Source organism: Pelobates fuscus, chromosome 10 (assembly GCF_036172605.1).
Source record: "Pelobates fuscus isolate aPelFus1 chromosome 10, aPelFus1.pri, whole genome shotgun sequence".
NCBI lineage: Eukaryota > Metazoa > Chordata > Amphibia > Anura > Pelobatidae > Pelobates > Pelobates fuscus.
Genome location: NC_086326.1, coordinates 53,589,293 through 53,608,360, shown reverse-complemented (window position 1 = coordinate 53,608,360; position 19,068 = coordinate 53,589,293). Strand labels below are relative to the sequence as shown.

Here is a 19,068-nt window from a genome sequence, read left to right as displayed (position 1 = left end):
TGTTGACCAAATTGAGTTAAAAAAATATATATATTTGCAAGTTTGTAACTGAATCTATCCAAACAATATATAAATAGTGAATAAAGAGAAGGGAAATGGTATTGTTGGTATTAAAGGGACACTATAGGCACCAAGACCAGTCCAGCTCATTGAAGTCATCTGGGTGCACTATCCCAGGTGCCTTAACCCTGCAAAGCTAATTATTGCCGTTTTAAAGAAACGGCAATAATTACCTTTTAGGGTTAGCACCTCCTCTACAGACAGTCTATTAGAAAGACTTCCGGGCTGTAAGGCAACTTTTGGTTGCTTAACCGACGCTGGACGTCCTCACACTATGCATTGTATAATGCTTTGCTATGGGGAAATCCTTATGCGAGCATGGCTATTGCTGGGCATGTGATTTAGGTCTCCCCCGCCACCTGACGAGGGACAGATGCTGGAGTGAGGTAAGTGACGGAAGGGAGGGGGGGAGCAAGCTATAGTGCCAGGAAAGACCCCTAAAGAACTATAGCTTGCCAAAGTGCTTTATGTGTGGAGAGTGTGTCCTATTTTTTTTTTTTAAGGTGTGCCGGACAGAGCCAAGTGTCAAACTGTTCATAAATGGTTTGAAAGTTTACCATCAGATCCCCATCCAGGGGACTGTTGCATCATAACTAGTACAGCAAGATGTAGTGGTTATGGTGCTTAGAGTATCCTTTTAACGTTTAACAGAAATGCATATATAACCGGTTAGAAAAAGAAAAAGAGGCTTCTAAATTAAATAACCAAAACGTATAAAGATGTAACACCTTTAACTTAATTGCATCCACTTCAACTTGTTCCAAATGAGGTTACCGCAATTTGCCAGATAGTTGTATCAGTGTAATTAAAGGGATGCTTTAATCAAAATAACATTGATAATGCAGATTTTTTTTTATCTGCAACGAAGAAGGAGGTGGGCTCCGGGTGCCGTGGAAGGACCATATTTTTGTCAAACTGCTTCTAAATAGTTTGAGATTAAATAAAAAAATGGCACCCAGATACTCTAGGGCCTAGGCAACATGACCACTACACTGAGCTGCAGTCATTCTATTCCTTGGAGGTCCCCTTAAAAATCTAACAACTTGGTATTAAATCACTTTCCTAAAACAAAGTCTGTTACCATTAAGATCCCAAGGAGATACACAAATCAGGTGGACAAGTGGGCAGGATGTTATTGCTTGTTATCTTTTTCCAGATTTCTCAGAATTTGGACCATTTATAGTTTTTGTGTTTCCTTGACCTTTAACTACACCCTACCCTCGCAAAAGTGTACGCATTTCCCCGTCTGTCTTTATTGGCAGTCTCTTATCACCTGCAAAGGAGTACCCATTGGAAATAGAACCATGCACAGGTTTTAGGTCCTGTCCCAGTCCCGTCACTACACATCCAAACCTGGAAAATCATAAAATATAGCAAAAACAGAGAAAAGTTTTATAAATGAAAACAAATATATATATTTAGTTCAGTTACTCAGGCGAATTGCCAATGCCTGCTGACGTCTTGTGTCAGTTCCCTTATTTTTGCAGGAATTTATTTTGACAGCGAAGATATAACAACAGTTTACCCCGAAAAAAAAGGAGGAACCGAAAACTGGAGATTGTACAGGGGTTTTTATGATGTGTCAAGTTACAGATGAGAGGAAATGTAGTAAACAGAAAGAAATCAATGCTTGTAAGTACTGTTAGCAAGAGTGTTAGTAAGAGTGTTACGTGTTTAATGGACTCACACGTGACAGTGATGTCTGACTGTTAGAATGTAACACAGTTACAAAGGCCACAACATAAAGACAAAGATAAACTTATCATATGAGCTAAACCTAAATAGGATAGAAGAACACACCAGGAACATCAAGAAAAAATTTGAGGGACACAGTGTATCCCACCATTTCTCCACGACACACAATAGTGACCCTACACTTCTCAAATTTATGGGTATACAGAGGATAAAAGGCAACTGGCGAGGAGGGGATTTTTTGAAATTATTAGGACAGAGCGAGATGAGGTGGATGTTCAATCTTGGGACTTTAAAACCCCAGGGTCTGAACATAGACTTCGAACTCTGCCATTTTATTTGATTTTATTTAATTTATATCCATATATTTCTCTTTTAACATTCAGGTTCCATCATGTGTAATTTTTAAGTACAAATTGTAATTGCATTTATAAATTTTCTCTATGAATATCACTCAAAACCAGCATCACTTTAAAATATTTATTACTCAACAGTACCACTTAAAAATATTTATTATTTAACAGCACTTTAATGGTCATCACTTAATAGCACTTTAATATTACATATTCATAACTCATAAGCACTTTAGCACCACATTGATTCTCACATTATGGGTATCACATATGTGTATTTCCCATTGATGAATTGCTGTATCTCGTTATAATTCTGCTATTTATTTTACACAAAACATATGAGGCTGGCCGGAGGGTTTGTTCCCTCCCCCTCCTCCTCCTCCTGCTTAGTTCACTCTCTCCCTTCTCGGACGTGTCGCTCGTTGCGGATTGGGGGAGGAACTTGGGGCCGTTCCGGCACGCCTCAAAGGCGGGGGCGTGCCGGGATGAGCGCACATTGCCCCCTCCCCTCCCATCTGCACGTAGGGATGCGTACGTCGAGTTGGAGGGGAAGGCGAACTTCCGGGCGGCGGCGGCGTGGCGATCACGTGGGTCCATGACGCCACTTCTGCCAACCGCCCGGCTACGAGCGGATCACTTCCGCCAACCACCACAGTCCACCAATGAGATACGAAGGAGGAAAAGGCGCAAAATGTCTTTGTCCAATTAAAGAGACACATACAGATAATACTCTATAAGGGATATGTAACCAAGTGTATTATTGGATAAATGGACTGTAATCACCAAAGGGGAGGACCCCCAAAACCATTTAAAAGGAAGATCTAGAGGACAAAATACCATAGCTGACTGAGGAAGCTCCACACCGAGGAGTGAAACGCGTATTGGCTTATTTTAAAAAGGACTTTTTATCAAGGACTTTTTTACTACTATTGTTTTTATTTATTTCATAATAAGTTTATCATTTTTTATTAAAGATCCTTTAAGTCCTTCCTTTTTTGAAAACCTCAAGAATATCTTCCCAAGGGTAGTGCCATCCCCATTTAAATTGGCACAACACGTATATACCTAGAGCCGGGACCCACAGGCTCAGGACCAGGTGAGCACACCATTTATTTCTAAAATAATTGTGTTTTACAAACACCCCCTACACATTGGTCTGCTTTCTCCGTTTTTGTGTTTGAGAAACATCCTATATCGAAGGAGACGGGCGGTGCTACCCCTAAACAAGCACACAGGCTGAAATACGGAGCCAGTGTTCTTATATACAGGCTCCTTTAAATGTGAGTGTTCCATTCATTTAGAAACCACCACTACCGCTTTTATTATAACTTTATTATTATTTCAAAACCGTCTGCACTATATTGTATTTTTTTGTGTTTTCAACATGTACCGTATACTCTATGATTGAATGAGAAACCATTTGGTAAGCTATACATGTCAAAGCGCTCCACTTGTTGGTATAAGTTTTTTGTCCCTTACACCACACTATAACTGTTAGCAAGAGTGTTAGTAAGAGTGTTACGTGTTTAATGGACTCACACGTGACAGTGATGTCTGACTGTTAGAATGTAACACAGTTACAAAGGCCAGAACATAAAGACAAAGATAAACTTATCATATGAGCTAAACCTAAATAATCTGTTTTGCTATAAGGAAAAGCACCAAGAGGCCCCTTTGTGTGTAAGCGGACCTCTGTCTAGAGAGAAAACGCACACCTCCCAACTGGACCAGCTGCATGCAAGCAAAGGATAATTTACAGAATAGATACAAATAAAATGTTCTTCGTGTGTACCTGTGTAGGTGAGCTGTGACAATAGATATTGATTTTAAAAAAAAAGTACACACAAACTAGTAAAGTAGACAATGGGATTCTGTACTTCGCAATAGAAGATGAAGTCATTGAATATGTTAGTTTTGCAGGATCTTGTAACACTGGCTGTACTTTTCGTTTAAAAGATTCCATTCGTGTGATTATTTTACTAGTTTGAGCACAAGACCGTTGAGATGGGTAACATCAGTAAAAGACTTGTCAGGAAATCAAAGTGAATTTCAACATTTAAGGCCAAAGTAGACAAACTGGAACAATCCTCCAAGCAAGCTATACATCTAGTTCGGCTACTTTGAACTTAAATTTGAAATTAACTTTGAACTCACTTTCCAACAATTCTCATTTTAGTAAATAACCCTGCGTAATGTATGATCTCTACTGAAGAACTGCAGGGTAAGAGGAATATCAGGTCAAAAAAGATGGGAGAAGGAGGAGTCCTGGAAATATGTTTTTTCCCCCATAAAAAGAATATTCAAGGATAAATTTAAAATGTATTCGAACAGATTGCCGATCCAAGGAGAAGCCCGATTACCATTATGGAGTCCAGAAGGATTTCCCCCCTCCCCTTTTTGTGGTAAATTAGAAAATCCCTACAATTGGAATAGTTTGCCTTCTTTTGGATCAACAGGGTAGATAAATTGGTTTTAAAAGTCAAACTAGATGGACTGAAGTCTTTCCAAACTAGATTACTATGTAATTATGCAACAACAAAAGACGGTCGCTGTTTGTGGCCATAAGTCCCTAACCACGTGCTCTTCCACCACTACGGATACACAGAAAAATAAAACCCTAAAACAAAAGAACCTCTTCATATATTCACCATCCCAAAACCTTTTCATTCATCATTAGGTCTCGCTGATTTAAAATTCAGATACCCACCTGTCCAATCATGGTCCCACACTTAAAGAGTTAAATGCCTCAGTAAAAAGAGGAAGATCAATAGCTAGTCGCTATTAAAAATAAAATTATATATTCCAATACCAAATAATTATTCTGCTCTCTAAAGAAGTGACATGTATCAGTGACCACAATAGAACTCATAAAACCGATTTGTTTTATAGGTTGTCCAGAAATCTGTTGTCAGAGTAGATGGACCACTGATGGACCTACATGATATTAACTTCCAAGGACTATCATGTCAACTGCATTAGTATGGCCCAATCTTTAACAAACTCATTTTTTCAAGAAAAGAAGGAGAGGTGGGGGGGGGGGGGGAGGGGAGGGGTGGAGTGCCTTCACCATCTAGGTAGTGCAGATCTGGAGAAATTTAGAAACATTAAGATAAACCATATTTTTTTTTTTTTTTTTTTTTAAAGCAAGCTTAAGTATTAATCCAGAATTTCACAACCTTTGCCCCCGAACACCATTTATATAAACTTGAACTTCTATCGCTATAAATTTTCTACTGCTTTCGTCTCACCCTATGCCTGGTGCATATAAACAGATCATCTCCTGATGCGCAGTCCGCATACCATGATAAGATGAGATAAGATAAGCCTGTGACCTTTCAATAACGGTTTACAAAAAAAATAATGGAGGAACAGATTTACAGAACCTACCATGCACCAAGTTAAAAATTATTAGAAAGGACTACTTTTAAATGTGGAAAGTTACAAATGTAATGAAATCACATGTGACGTTGATTTGTTGCTGATAAAATGTGTCATGAAAAACCCAATAAAAAAAAATGAAAAAATGAAAAAACACACAGCAAGATTATCTGATGCAGGTTCACCAATTGCTAGCTTTTCCTTCGTTGCGTTATTAGTTATGATCTAACAGGGTATAAAAAGGGCCACTATATCCACTTTCCATTGAGGAGTGGAACGCGAGTGTTGGAGACTAAAAACGTGGCCTGGAGCCGTGTACAGTAGAACCTCAACCACACGCAGGATCTGAAAGCAGCAGGTTGTAAGAATCAAAGCAGTGCAACTGATAATTCTGTGGTTGCATGGTTAAAGCAGGTGATGGGGCAATTTCATACTTCCAACTAGACTTGTTTGTTACAATCCAATGCCTTTTAACCCGCATGTAGACAAATCAATCATGTGAGATTTACCTGTGGAGTATTTTGCAACGAATAAGACTCCACAGAAACATGGGCAACTTTGGTCACTTAAAAGACCACTATAGTGCCAGGAAAACCAACTCGTTTTCCTGGCACTATAGAGTCTTTGGGTCCCCCCTAACCCTCAGGCTCCCACTCCTGAAGGGGGAGGAAGGGGTTAAATTCTTACATTTCTCCAGCGCCGGGCTCCCTCGGCGCTAGGGACTCTGCTCCCTCGGCGCTGGGGACTCGGCTCCCTCTTCCGCCGATTGCGCATGCGCGGCAAGAGCCGCGCGTGCATTCAATCAGTCCATAGGAAAACATTTCTCAATGCTTTCCAATGGACGCTGGCGTCTTCTCATTGTGAAAATCACAGTGAGAAGAGCGGAAGCGTCTCTAGTGGCTGTCAATGAGACAGCCACTAGAGGCTGGATTAACCCTAATGTAAACATAGCAGTTTCTCTGAAACTGCTATGTTTACAGCTGCAGGGTTAACACTAGATGGACCTGGCACCCAGACCACTTCATTGAGCTGAAGTGGTCTGGTTGCCTATAGTGGTCCTTTAAGCCCCGTAACGGCTTCCTTTTCGCTCACCAACATGCTGTAGTGTTTATGGTGCCTGAGTGTTCCTTTAAAAAACAACTGCTGAACAGACTGGCAATCAATGCAAAGTACAAAAAGGTATAAACACAGTACTAAGAGAAAGACAAGCATCAAGGGATATGACTAATCCCGAGAGCAACAATAGATGTGACTTACTGCTCTTATATTTAAAGGCAAAATGTCTCCATTCAATATCAGCAGATGATTAAGTCATTGGAAATTCACTGTACAGCATCAAACACCATACCATTCCTCCCAACATTTCAAATGGACAAAGAGATACTTTTATTTTAGGGATGCGAGTTTAGGTGTGGCCAGAGGCGGGCCTCATCTGAGAAATTTTAGGTGACTTACTAATTTATGTAATTAAAATGTAATTTAAAAGAACAATGGTTCCTATTTACACAGACTGATTTCTAAACACGTTTATTGTAGGTTAAATACACATTGCTGTGGAGCTCTGTTATACACTCAGACACACCAGCAATATGGAGCGCCTAGAAAAAGAGGGACATTAGGAGAGGGACAGAGGGCTATGCCCACAAAATAGGGACTGTCCCTCCTAAATAGGGACACTTGGGAGATATGCCATGTACCAGTCTTCATTTACCCTGTGTTAATAATTCTCCTATTTTTTTTAATACTTGAATTTTAAACTTAACAGTTTTACATCTAAAATAGACTTCGGTGTGTAAAACAAGGTGTTTTGGTTAACAGAGTTTACAAGTCACAGCATAAATTATTTACAATAATTATATGAAACGTTTGTCCCACCATACCTTTTTTTTTCTGGTGTCCTCTTTCTGCAGATGTCAAAGAATCTGTAAGAACAGAATAGTTCAATGGGTTATTGTTTTGTGCATGTGCTGTGAGAGTCATAATGAGAGCACAGAGCTTGCCGCATATGCGCATTAGGTCCCCACCGCCGGCTGACGTTGGTGGTGGAGGAGGAGCAGAGGCAGCGCCTGAACCAGCGCCGATAGACATGGGTGCTGGAATCAGGTAAGTGACAGGATTTTTTAACCCCTTTTGCACTACAAGCGGGAGGGGGCACTACAGGGAGCCATCCTGCTAGAAAAACAAGTTTGCTTTTCTGGCACTATAGTTTCCCTTAAGGATCTCAGGGTTAAAATTGCTCTCAAATACGACAGTCACTGCAGAAAATGATTGCATTTTATTTTAAGAAACCAGAAGTGGAGAATAATAGGAATTTTGGTAAAGCAATTGAAAGCAACTATTTTTTTTTTATATATCAGATTTTTTGTTGTTGACATTATTAGTATAAAATACTCGAGATACAGAAAGGAAAACGACAAAGATACAAAGAAAATAATATCACAGTCTATCACATTGCATATGCAGTGTGCACCTTTTCATGGGACAATTTTATATCGGGAGGAATCCCAACACCCTTCCCATTCCTACATTTGCATCTAATATATATCAAGCAAGCAATAAAAAGTTTCCCTACACATATCCATTTGAGGGTCTACTGATTGAAAGAGAGTGTGTGACCGTTTTAAGGATAACATATCTACATTATTTTTATGGAGCCAATGACTTTGTAGGCTAAGCCAGAGGCTCCATTATACATTAAGTAAATGTTGACATAAGATCACTGACAGTTAGGACAAAATTAATTTTGGATCAAGATCAACGACTGTGGCAAGAACTTAACAGTGTATTCTGCTGAGATGGGATCTTCTTAATAAATTACTTTTCACACAAAATAAAATGCAAATTTAAAGAGGAAAATGGGTCATAAGACCGTGTAAATTCCATAAAGATGGTAGTAAAGGGACGCTGCAAGCAACATAACGTATGGTACATTACGGCCTCCATTCTGGTTTCCTTACAGCCACAAAGATTTACAAAAAATAATTACTGAAGCTATAATTAGGTCTTTTTTCCATTGGGGTCGAAGAAGGATACTATAATCTGTGTGGGCACACCTGTGCTAGTCCTTGCCTCCATCACACTTGTTCAAAGAGCCTGGACCATAACTACATGGTTTTGCAGTCGGCGGGTTGAGCGAACACTGCACAGCCTTATTCACAAAATAAAAAAAATACGCTGTCAATAGGCTGATCTCACCCATTTTGTAACTGCTGTCAGTTTACTCAGCAGTCCAACTCGTCCTGATCAGAAAAGGTCAGGGTTCAATTACACGTCTCATACCCGAAAGGAGAAGTAAGTAGGACAAGAAAAGATCCTGTAAACTAAAACAACATGTTTTTATATTTGTTGAACATTCTACTGGTCGGCGGGGTTACTGTACACACCAAAAGGTAGATCCTAAGATGTTGTAGAACTACAACTCCTATGATGCTTTGCATGCCTTTAGAATGACAAAGCAGCATGGAAGCTGTAGCTTTAAAACATCAAAGGGGAATCTACTTTTTGGGCACCGCTGCTCTACACCTCGGATACAGGGCCGGATTGGCCCACCGAGGAATTTCCCGGTGGGCCGCAGCACCTGGGGCCGGGCAGACAGCTGGTGTGGCCGCAAATAGGCTGCTGGCGGCCGGAGGGAAATCTGTGCTGCTGTCTCTGCTCTGCTCCACCGCCCTTGCGCGCTACTTAATGAGACTGGGGCTGGAACATGATGTCCTATTCCGGCCCTGGTCTCATTAAGCTGCGCGCTGGGGAGCAGAGACAGCACAGCTCCCTAATCGCGCAGCCAGCCACCTGCCCTGCACCACCACCCAGCATGCCGCCCGCCTGCACAATCCCCTGGCCAGTCGCCCACTGGACCCCACAGGTAGCAAACATGTGTGAGACAGTCTGTCAGTTTGAGTGTATGGGTCTGTTATGGTGTGTGTGTGTTAATCATTGTGTGTGTCATGGTGTGTCAGTCTTTGCGTGTCTGTCTGTCAAGGTGTGTGTTTAAGTTACCAGACCCCGTTGGCTAGGGAATAGTGTTTTTACTCACTTTTCTTTCTACATACCTTGCTGGTTTCCCCTCGACTGGCCCTGCCTCTATGGCTGAGATCATCAAGCTTGATGATCTCAGCCAATTCAATGTTTTGCCATAGGATTGGCTGCAAAAGACTACACCAATCAGCATCTCATCATACAGATGCATTGAATCAATGTATCTCTTTCGGAAACGTTCAGTGCCTGCATGCAGAGCATGGAGGTCCTGAATGTAGGTGCTGCACACTGAGCAGCACTGACACAGGAAGCACCTCTAGTAACCGTCTGAGTGACTGTCACTAGAGGTGTCACTAGGAAGCAATGTAAACACTGCCTTTTCTCTAAAAAAGTCAGTGTTTACCTTGAAAAGCCTGCAGGGACAGGCTATAGACAACAGAACCACTACATTAAACTGTGTGTGTGTGCGCGCGCCTGCTAGTGAGTGAGCTTGCTTGTGTGTGCGTGCCTGCAAGTGAGTGAGCTTGTGTGTTTGTGTGCGTCTGCTAGTGAATGAGCTTGTTTGTGTGTGTCTGCTAGTGAGGGAGCTTGTCTGTGTGTGCCTGCTAGTGAGGGAGCTTGTGTGTACGTTTGTCATTGGTTATAGCTCTACTAATCGGTGCATACCGCTCATGAATTCTGTCAGATTGTTTTGGACTAGTTTGATAAAGCCAGAGGTTCTCCACTGCATATATAGTCAGATCCCTCTAAAGCGAGGTTTTAGAAGCATATCCAGGGACGTATTAGCCGCAAGGCAAACAAGGCACTTGCCTTGGGCGGCATTTTCCAGAGGGCGGCAAAAAAAAGCCGTCCCTAAATGCCCAGGGCAAATGTCTTGTTAGCCTTGCGGCTAACTGACAAGCCAGGCGGGCTTGTGTTTATATATTACTCAATCATCTGGGGTGACATGGCCTTACATATTACATGTGACAATATATTGCATAATGAATTATGGGGCTGGCATAGGTTTTTCTCCAGGGCTGCTTTGTATACCCAGTCCGGCCCTGCTTGGAGATGAATCTGCTGCGGCACACGAGACCTTAAAAAGATGGTTTCTTTTTTTTGCAGATTTTAGTGCATTATTTGTATCAAGGCATTAAATGGGAACTCCTCTAAAACGGTCATCAATTGAAAATCACCTACAAATTAGTAAATCAGTTTTTTGCATATGATGTTCCAATGTAATTTTTATGAAAGGTTTATTGCATAATTTCTCCTCTTGTTTGCATGCTTTCTCTGTGTTGACGGTCAGTTACAAAGGACAGAGCCTATAAATATGATTGACATGGAGCTAAGATGGAGGCACCCAGATGCAGGATGAAAAAAAAAAAAAAAATTAAAAAAGTTCCAGCAGGTGCCAGGTACTGTTTAACTCACATCAGTTTGACTTCTATAGTTTTATTTGTAGAGTACATGGACGGACACAATAAAACTGCACTGGGCCCTTTTGCATTACTAAACATTAGATTGCAAAGCCAGCTTTGCATTGTACTTGATTTAAAATAGACATAATTGCCATGTTTACATACATAATTATAAGGAGGAGATGTTATGCAGTTCACTATCAAAATAATTATACGCACAAGCGTATGCGTGCATTATGAATCAACGTCATAATGCACGTGCTGTACTTGGCTAAGAGTCGGAAAGCAGGTCACGGGCGGGAGTGATTCAGCTGCTATCTTAGTTATCTTTGGAATCAACACTTCCAACATTACTGATAATTTATCCACCTTTAATTCTTGGACCTATTCAAATGGAAATCTGAGCTCTTGGAGTGTGTATATGTATCATCAATGAATCAATGTGGAGATTAACTGGCGGCTGTTGGAGCAGAGGTATTAGGTCCACACATTTCAATACGGCCAAGCATCCTGCTCTGTTTGATCATCATATGAAACACAGACCATAAAACAAAATGCCAATACGGTATTTTTGGCAATGTATATACTAGTCTACATTTGATATGTTCCCAATTAACAAATGAAGGACCTTAATAAGCCCTTGGGCCATTGCAGGTATAGGTGTCAATTGTCCTGATTTTGTCAGGACAGTCCTGCATTTTGGGAACTTTCCATGCAACATAGGGGCCTCTCTCTAACCCAGAGAGAGTACCCTGTAAACTAAACTATTGAAAGGAGTTCTTGTTCCACATGCTATACAGTTTGGACAGTGATGCCCTGGCCTTTGGCTTTTTAGCAGATTTGCCTCTGCCAACTTGTTAAAATGTGTTTTCTTACGCCAGAAATTTGTAGTTTGTAAATGTATATTACACAGTTTTTCTGCAAACGGAGGTCAAAAATGTTCTAAGGAAGAGACCAGAAACACATAATTAGGTCCATCGTAAGATTTGGATTCAGCTCCAGTGCTGAATAAACTCTCAGAGGAAACCAAAAGATAGATCCCTACCTATGTGGAGAGCCACCATGATGCTTTGTATGACAGCCAGGAATCTATCTTTTGTCCACCTCTGTTCTACATTCTGAGATTTAGTTGCCTTACCTTAGGCAAAACTCAGCAGATATAAATTGGTAAATTCACATTGTTGCTCAAAGTCCTGCTGAATTTAAGACCCACAGACCTACTAGGGTAACCTGGATTTGAGTCACATTTGGAAGCATTCATCCGCAAACGTAGTTATCAGGACAGCTGCCGTTTCCATGTTATCTCAAAGGTTTTAGTTTCTTAATAGTTGTGCAGCATGGTCCAAAGGTCTCTCTACATAAACTATATTTGTGGTCGGTTAATATCGTATAGTGAAATACCTTGTGATTGGTATTAAGTCGGTGTGGTGTGCCGGAACCGACGTAGAGGGTAGGCCTGAAAAAGAGGGCCTCCCCGAATGAATTGTATAAGAGGGAGAGGTGGGTGGGGTGAACAGCGTGCGTACGGCAGGTAGGAAGGGGGGGAGTAGCGTTTATATGGAACGCTTAACTCCTCCCACAAATACAGGCCTTATACGCATTAAAAAGGGACACTGTAGGGGCTAACCGTTTCCTCTCATTCAAGTGGTCATAATGTCTGGGGTCCCCTAGTGCCACCTTTCCATTAAGTGTTAATCTGTTTTTGTTTTTTTAATTCTTTATTTTATCTCAGAAAGAAACACGGGAGACATTACAGAGGATGTACATCTAAGCATACACAATAAAAATACAGAATTGCGTAATAATAAAACAAAGTGTAAGGCATCAGACATCAGAGGGAGGTATACATTGACCATCTATGTCACAAGTTTTTAGTGGCTAGATAGCTTTCGGGTTGCCCGGAGTGAGGGAGCGGTGTATGGTCTAGGTAGCTAGAGATAGCGATACAGGAGCACAACTTCGAATATAGGATTTTACCAGGTATGTATACATGCCAAGATTGAGATAACAATAGGAGTAACAATCTGTCCCGGTCTTTCTAGGATTTTAGGAGTAATCAGAGAATCCCGAGGAGAAAGGGGGAGATGAGACAAGAAGGAAGAGAGCATGGAGAAGAAGAGGGAAGGGGTCTCTGGTAGGCGCCGTCCAGTGGAGTATCTATAGGTCCTCTAGGCGGAGGGGGGGGGAGGAGGGAAGCGCAGGGAGTGTTTCCCATCAGACGTTCACATAGCTTGCCCAGGGTTCCCAGACTTTAGTGAAGGTCTTCATGGACCCTCGGACCTGGGCCGTTGGTTTGTCCATGATGTATTGTTCTTTAATTTTAAGAATAACTGTATTCATGGGAGGGGTAGTAGATTTCAGCCAGTCTTGAGCTAAGGCCCACCTAGCGGCTAGCGTAATTTTGTTAAAAAGTTGCTGCTCCGCCCTGGTCCAGTTGTCAAGCGGCCTATTGAGCAGGAAAGCCCATGGGTGTGTTAATCTGTTTTTAATACTAAACAACATTCCCCAGCAGCCCAGACCATCCCCACAAGGACAACGTGTTGACATTTTTTTTTTAGCTTGCAGGTAGCCCTTGAAACATATACACATGGTTTATGAATTTTTGACAACACCTCTCTTATCCTCTGTTTCTGACTTTCCATCTTCATCGCTAAGCCATGCTTCAGTTAATTATTTACTGTCTGGGCCCACTGACTCTCAGAGACATAAGACATCCCACAGTATTTGTGATTTATCATAGCTATGTGTGAACAAAACATTAGAGGCAGGCATCAGACATCATAAAATAGTTTACCATCACGGATACAATATAACCCCAAGGTAGGGGATGGAGGGGACCAAATTAATATGCAATTGAAGGTGATGGATGGAATACAGTTCCAAGAATGCCCCAGAATTCTGCTAAATACACCATGAATTCCATGATAGAATTCTGTTAAATTCCACATTTAGATAACGAAATACTCTAGAGAGCTGCGGGTAAAAATGCATCTGTTAATTCATGCTACCAGCAACACCACTGGTTTTAAAGTGGAATCTCAAGTGCAAAAGTAATATCTGCAATGTTCGATGTGACACAAGATGCACCTGGGTGAATACTGCCCCTGGGATATGCTCAGCTAAGAGTTTCATCCTGTGGATAAATTTGACTTAAAAGGCACACTATAGGGTCAGCAACACAAACATGTATCCCTGACCCTATATTGTTAAAACCTCCATCTAGCCCCCTTTGCATCCCTTTGCCCCCCCTAAATATAGCAAAATCTTACCTTTATTGCAGCCTGCAGATGCTTGCTCTGTCCCTGATCTGCCTACTTACCTGACATCATCAGAAGTGTTGATCTAAGCCAATCACAATGCTTTGACATTGGACTGTCAAGGATGCAGATCAGGGGCAGAGCCAGCACAAGCCAAACACAGTCCTGGCCAATCAGCATCTCCTCATAGAAATGCATTGAATCAATGACTCTCTATGAGGAAAGATCAGTGTCTGCATGCAGAGGGAGGAGACACTGAATGTCAATGCTGTTCAATGTGCAGCACTGCCTCAGGAAGTTCTCCTGGTCACTGAATAGAGTAACTCTGCAGTCAGAAGGACTTTTGAGCAGGACAGGCGCATATTTAAAAACACACTTGTTCTGAATTTGCTATGAAACAAAGCAGGGCTATTAAGCTGATTCAGTAGCTTCAAGATGCCGCTGTTCAGTGGATTTTTTCCAGTGATGCCACCAAGCCAAAAAGGAACAAAACCCTAATTTTTTTGACAGTTGCCACTACAACTTTCATGTTATTTACTAAACTTGGAAATTTGAATGAATGCAATCTTGAGTTTAAAAGGGAGCTGTGATTATGTAGAATTTTTCTGGAATTATTTTTAACCAATTGCAACTTTGTTATTTATATTTAGAATAACCGTTTGTACAGTATACAAAATATTAATATTTTGTCATCAAAATCTGTTTTAGACCCTTTTCCAATATCTTGTTTGGAAAAGGAGCTAAAGTAAGAATTTACACTGTGACCCAAAAAACATTATGTACATTTTGCTATGTGAAAGCTACTCGAGAGATGTACTTATTTAAATGCTTATTTCTGTATCTCTAATTACTCTTGGAATAAACAAACCAATAAACAAAGATTGACAAAAAAAAAAAAGGAGCTAAAATGTGATCATGAACTTGATGAGACATTGAGACTACAGAGCGGACACAAAGATTATTTTCAGAAAATATGTCTGGTTCATGAATGTCTGAAATATTTGTCAATATTTCCTGTTATTTTTAAGAGCAAATTTACTAATTTTAAAAAAGGTGCCAGGAAACATCCAACCATGTATATATAAAAAAAAAAAAAAAAAAAAAAACACATAAAAAAACTCAAAATGTTGGAAGTCTAAAATACAAGAACATTAAACAAACTGTAGTAAAAATGGAACCTGGATTATTTCCAGCAAAATATTTATAAAATCAATGAATGTCTTGATAAGAAGGAACATCAACATCTGTCTTTAAAATAATAATAAGGAAAAAACATAACATTTTCCCACCATCAAATACTCTTTTCCGGGTTCTAAGTTTTACTCCATGGTAAAATATGAAAGTGTTTAAAAAGAGAAGTGATTATGTCAAATTAATCTGGAGTCCTTAGTCATTTAAAAAAAATAAAATAAAATAAAAAAAAAAAATTGTCAAAAATTCTAATAAAAACTAAAATGCTAATACTATTGCCCCTATGAGGACCAGTTATACCCCAAACTACTTATGCTTTAAAAAAAAAAAAAAAAAAAAGTATGAAAATTTAATTTGTACTAGGAAATTGTTAACACAATGTATAGATTAGGAAATCAAAACTATTTAAAAATCTGTCCCCCAATCTCATTCAAATCTTCGGAATAGACTATGCCGAACATTTGATTAACAAGGGAAGGCATAAAGAACCTCCCGCTGGTGGTTCTTCTGCTCTCCAAAGCATAGCAACCACAGCACATGAGAAACTCTATGGAAACTCTGTAGCTCGTATTCCTAGCGCTTGCTACGGAGTATAGAACGGAGTGTCTGACGCCACTCTGTCCAGATGCTTGCAGTGAATCCAGCATATCAGAGTCACATAGGAGGTTGTCTCTGCTTGGGGAAACGTACCCAAACAGGGGAAATGAAAGTAGACCAGAGAAGGAGCGAAGATGGACCGCACGTGGGTGTTACCCGGTGAGTACCATCCATTAAGCTCAGAAGAGGGCATCACAGGTGAGGTGATTATAGATCAATTTTCTACATTGAATACATCATGTATCTTTGTGACATATTTTGTGTTCAGTGTACATGAGGAGATTTAAGGTAAGTTTTTGTGTTTTTTTTCTCAACAGGATTACTCTATTGAATATGAAAAAAAAAAAAAGTTCACCGGCAGAGGAGATATCAGAGCTCAATAGTATACATGTAGGAGATTATGTAGGAGCATGGCGTCAATTCACCAAATTCCACAGAACTGACAAGGCAACTACATAGTTTAGCTCAAAATAGTGGAGATGGCCAAAAAACTGAAGTGGAGAATTCCTCCAAAATAAATGACTCAGAAAAATACTTGCATTGTCATAACTAATAAGTCTTCCTTTTCAAGAATACGAATTGCCTAGGTCATCATCCTCCCATTCAATGTGCTTAACTTGTTACACGAGTTAAGGTGACAGTCTCAGACAAACTTAATTTACAAACAGGACAGAAATAGGTACCTGGTTCAAGGGGTTATTTCTAATTGAATAATGGAAGTCAAGTTGCGTCACTGGTTTCCGGCAACATATAAATAAACAATAGACATATTGCAAAGACATACATCAAAGGCAGTGATTCCCAGTGCAGGATTTAGAAATTTCCTAGTTCTGTCCCAATGGGGATACGGACAAAACCTGCACTGCGGTCATACCTTGAGAGAGACGCCAATTTATAGTAGTACAATATTGTACATAACACAAAAGATAAAAGCCAATTGGACCATCTAAACTGCCTACTTCCGAACTAAAAGCATAGGTTTTGTTCACAATTACCTTTCCTGTTCAGGGCAGCATATCACCCAGCTGTCCTGTATTAGTCAAGACAGTCTGGGTATAGTGGTCAGGTTGGGTATAGTGAGTCCGATTCTGGGGACACCAGGAAAATATACCCAGAAACTACAGCACGAAAGAATCAACACACATTTGTGCAATGCCAGGCCAACTTTTACGCATACATGAACGCAAAACCTGCATTTTAGAATTTATGGGAATAAAATACTACTGTCTTTTTTTGGAGAAGTCACTGCTCTGCTTTATAATAAAAGACTGAAAAGTCGTTTGTTTGTTTTTAAAAATCCCTGAAAATTTCAGCCACATGCAGATGAATATAACGTGCTTGTGTTGATGGATTTTTTTTTCCATTATATAGATCACTTTGTATTATACACATCCTTTTAAATAAGAAAAAGCATTTGTTAGAAAGCACTTTAAAAGTAAATAAATCAAAAGACAAACAAGTCACTTAAAGTGTAATTTAAAAGCAGGAAGTCATAACGTTCCACTTGACCTTTAGAAACCTCACTAATGGAGAGAAAATAAATGCTAAGTGTATTTTAGATATATATTTCTTGTAAAGTCAATGAAGAGAAATACTTATGAACCCACTTTATTTTCCATTCATACATACCATTTGTTTTGGCATTGTACTTACCCATTACACCTGCAAAGACACAATACCCTGCTTTTGAGTAGGATTTAGAAAAGAAAAATACCACTTTGCTAATCCTGATGCATGCATTATACCGCTGCATACAGTCTAAGACCAGGAAGGAAAGTATAGAGTTATTTTCCTGGAATTGTTTTCTCCTTTCAAAATAAATAAAAATCAAGTTAAAACTCTCAAAAGTCCTATCTTCAAACAGGGAGACCTCTAGGACCCCCCTAGGGGAGTCTTGGGAACCAAACGGCCTAGGGACCGTACCGGACACTGTGTGTAGACCTGTCCACCTCTCGCAAGTGGTGACACAGGCAGACTACGACGATACTCGCTCCGAGCTCCTCCCGCCCCTCACTAATCTCTTTTCTATTCACTTACTTTTCCTTATTTCTTGTTGATCATGTACAATTGTATAGCGAATGATTCTTTATGGAACTAGCAAAATATGCTATTACACCATCTTCTGACGTTCTTAACAGGGGTATAGACTATCGAGCAAAAAGTGCTCTATTTCTTTACTACGTTGTTAGAAAGATTGTACAGGATTCTATTTTAATTACAAAAATAAAAACCAAGGCAGGTTGTTGAATGTTGTGAATCTCCAAGATTGGCTTGAAGACACAATGTACTACATGACTATACGGGCTACCAATGATATGCTTGGTACGGAAATGATTTTTCTACCTACATGTATTGTTAACATTTATACGTTTAAGTGTGTCTTTGTATAGTATACTCATGTTCTGGACACGATGTATGTTATTACTCTGTCTTGAAATAAATAAAGAATATATTTTTTTTTTTTTTAAACTGAAAAAAATATATATGCAACTGTTTTTGCAGATGGCAATTCGCCTATACTTGCCAAGAGCCCCAAATTTGTCAGGAGAGTCCTGAATTTGGCTCTCATTCCACCATTTAAGGGTCCTCATATTAGAGCGCATATCTAATGCTTTCAAACATTGGTCTGTTTTGATGTACCCTACATTTAACCCGATAAAGCACGTTTTTTTGGAAGCCCTGAGAGTGAGCCCATTTCATATATATATATATATATATATATATATATATATATATATATATATATATATATATATATCTCAATTTCTTATAGCTCTGCAGGATATATTGGCTCTATAAAAATGACAATTGTAATAATTTAATACAATAATACAAAGTTCTATGTAAGATGGCCAATAGGCTTTGAGACAAGAGGTAGTAAAAACATAGCAAAGCTGTCAAAGGTGTGAGGACCAAGTTAGTAATATCGTTATTAGGTAATAATTGGGTCTTTCCCATAGATTAAGAAGCATAGTCTATAGCAGGAGTAGGCAACCTTTTAGCAGTACTGTGCCAAAACAAGATTTTGAAGTCCATTGGCGTGTCGGTCCTAATTGTTTTGATTGAGGTGTGTATGTTGCTGTATTCTGCCTGTGTCATTTATGGGTGCTACAGTTGCTTTGTAGCACTGTATTTGTGAGTATGTGGGCTGCTACATTGTAC

The 19,068-nt window shown here is 39.8% G+C and overlaps 1 protein-coding gene across 2 annotated transcripts in view; it reads right to left on the bottom strand.

Annotated features, from left to right (window-relative positions):
- Window positions 1–19,068, bottom strand: part of ENTPD1 (ectonucleoside triphosphate diphosphohydrolase 1) — a 108,055-nt gene that overhangs the window by 76,519 nt on the left and 12,468 nt on the right. The window contains exon 2 of one of the 2 annotated variants that reach the window (XM_063435169.1): window positions 7,364–7,405. The exons of the other annotated variant lie outside the window; for it this stretch is intronic. Coding sequence (XP_063291239.1) covers window positions 7,364–7,405 — 42 coding nt within the window. The remainder of the gene's footprint in view (window positions 1–7,363; window positions 7,406–19,068) is intronic. 2 annotated transcript variants of the gene reach the window in all.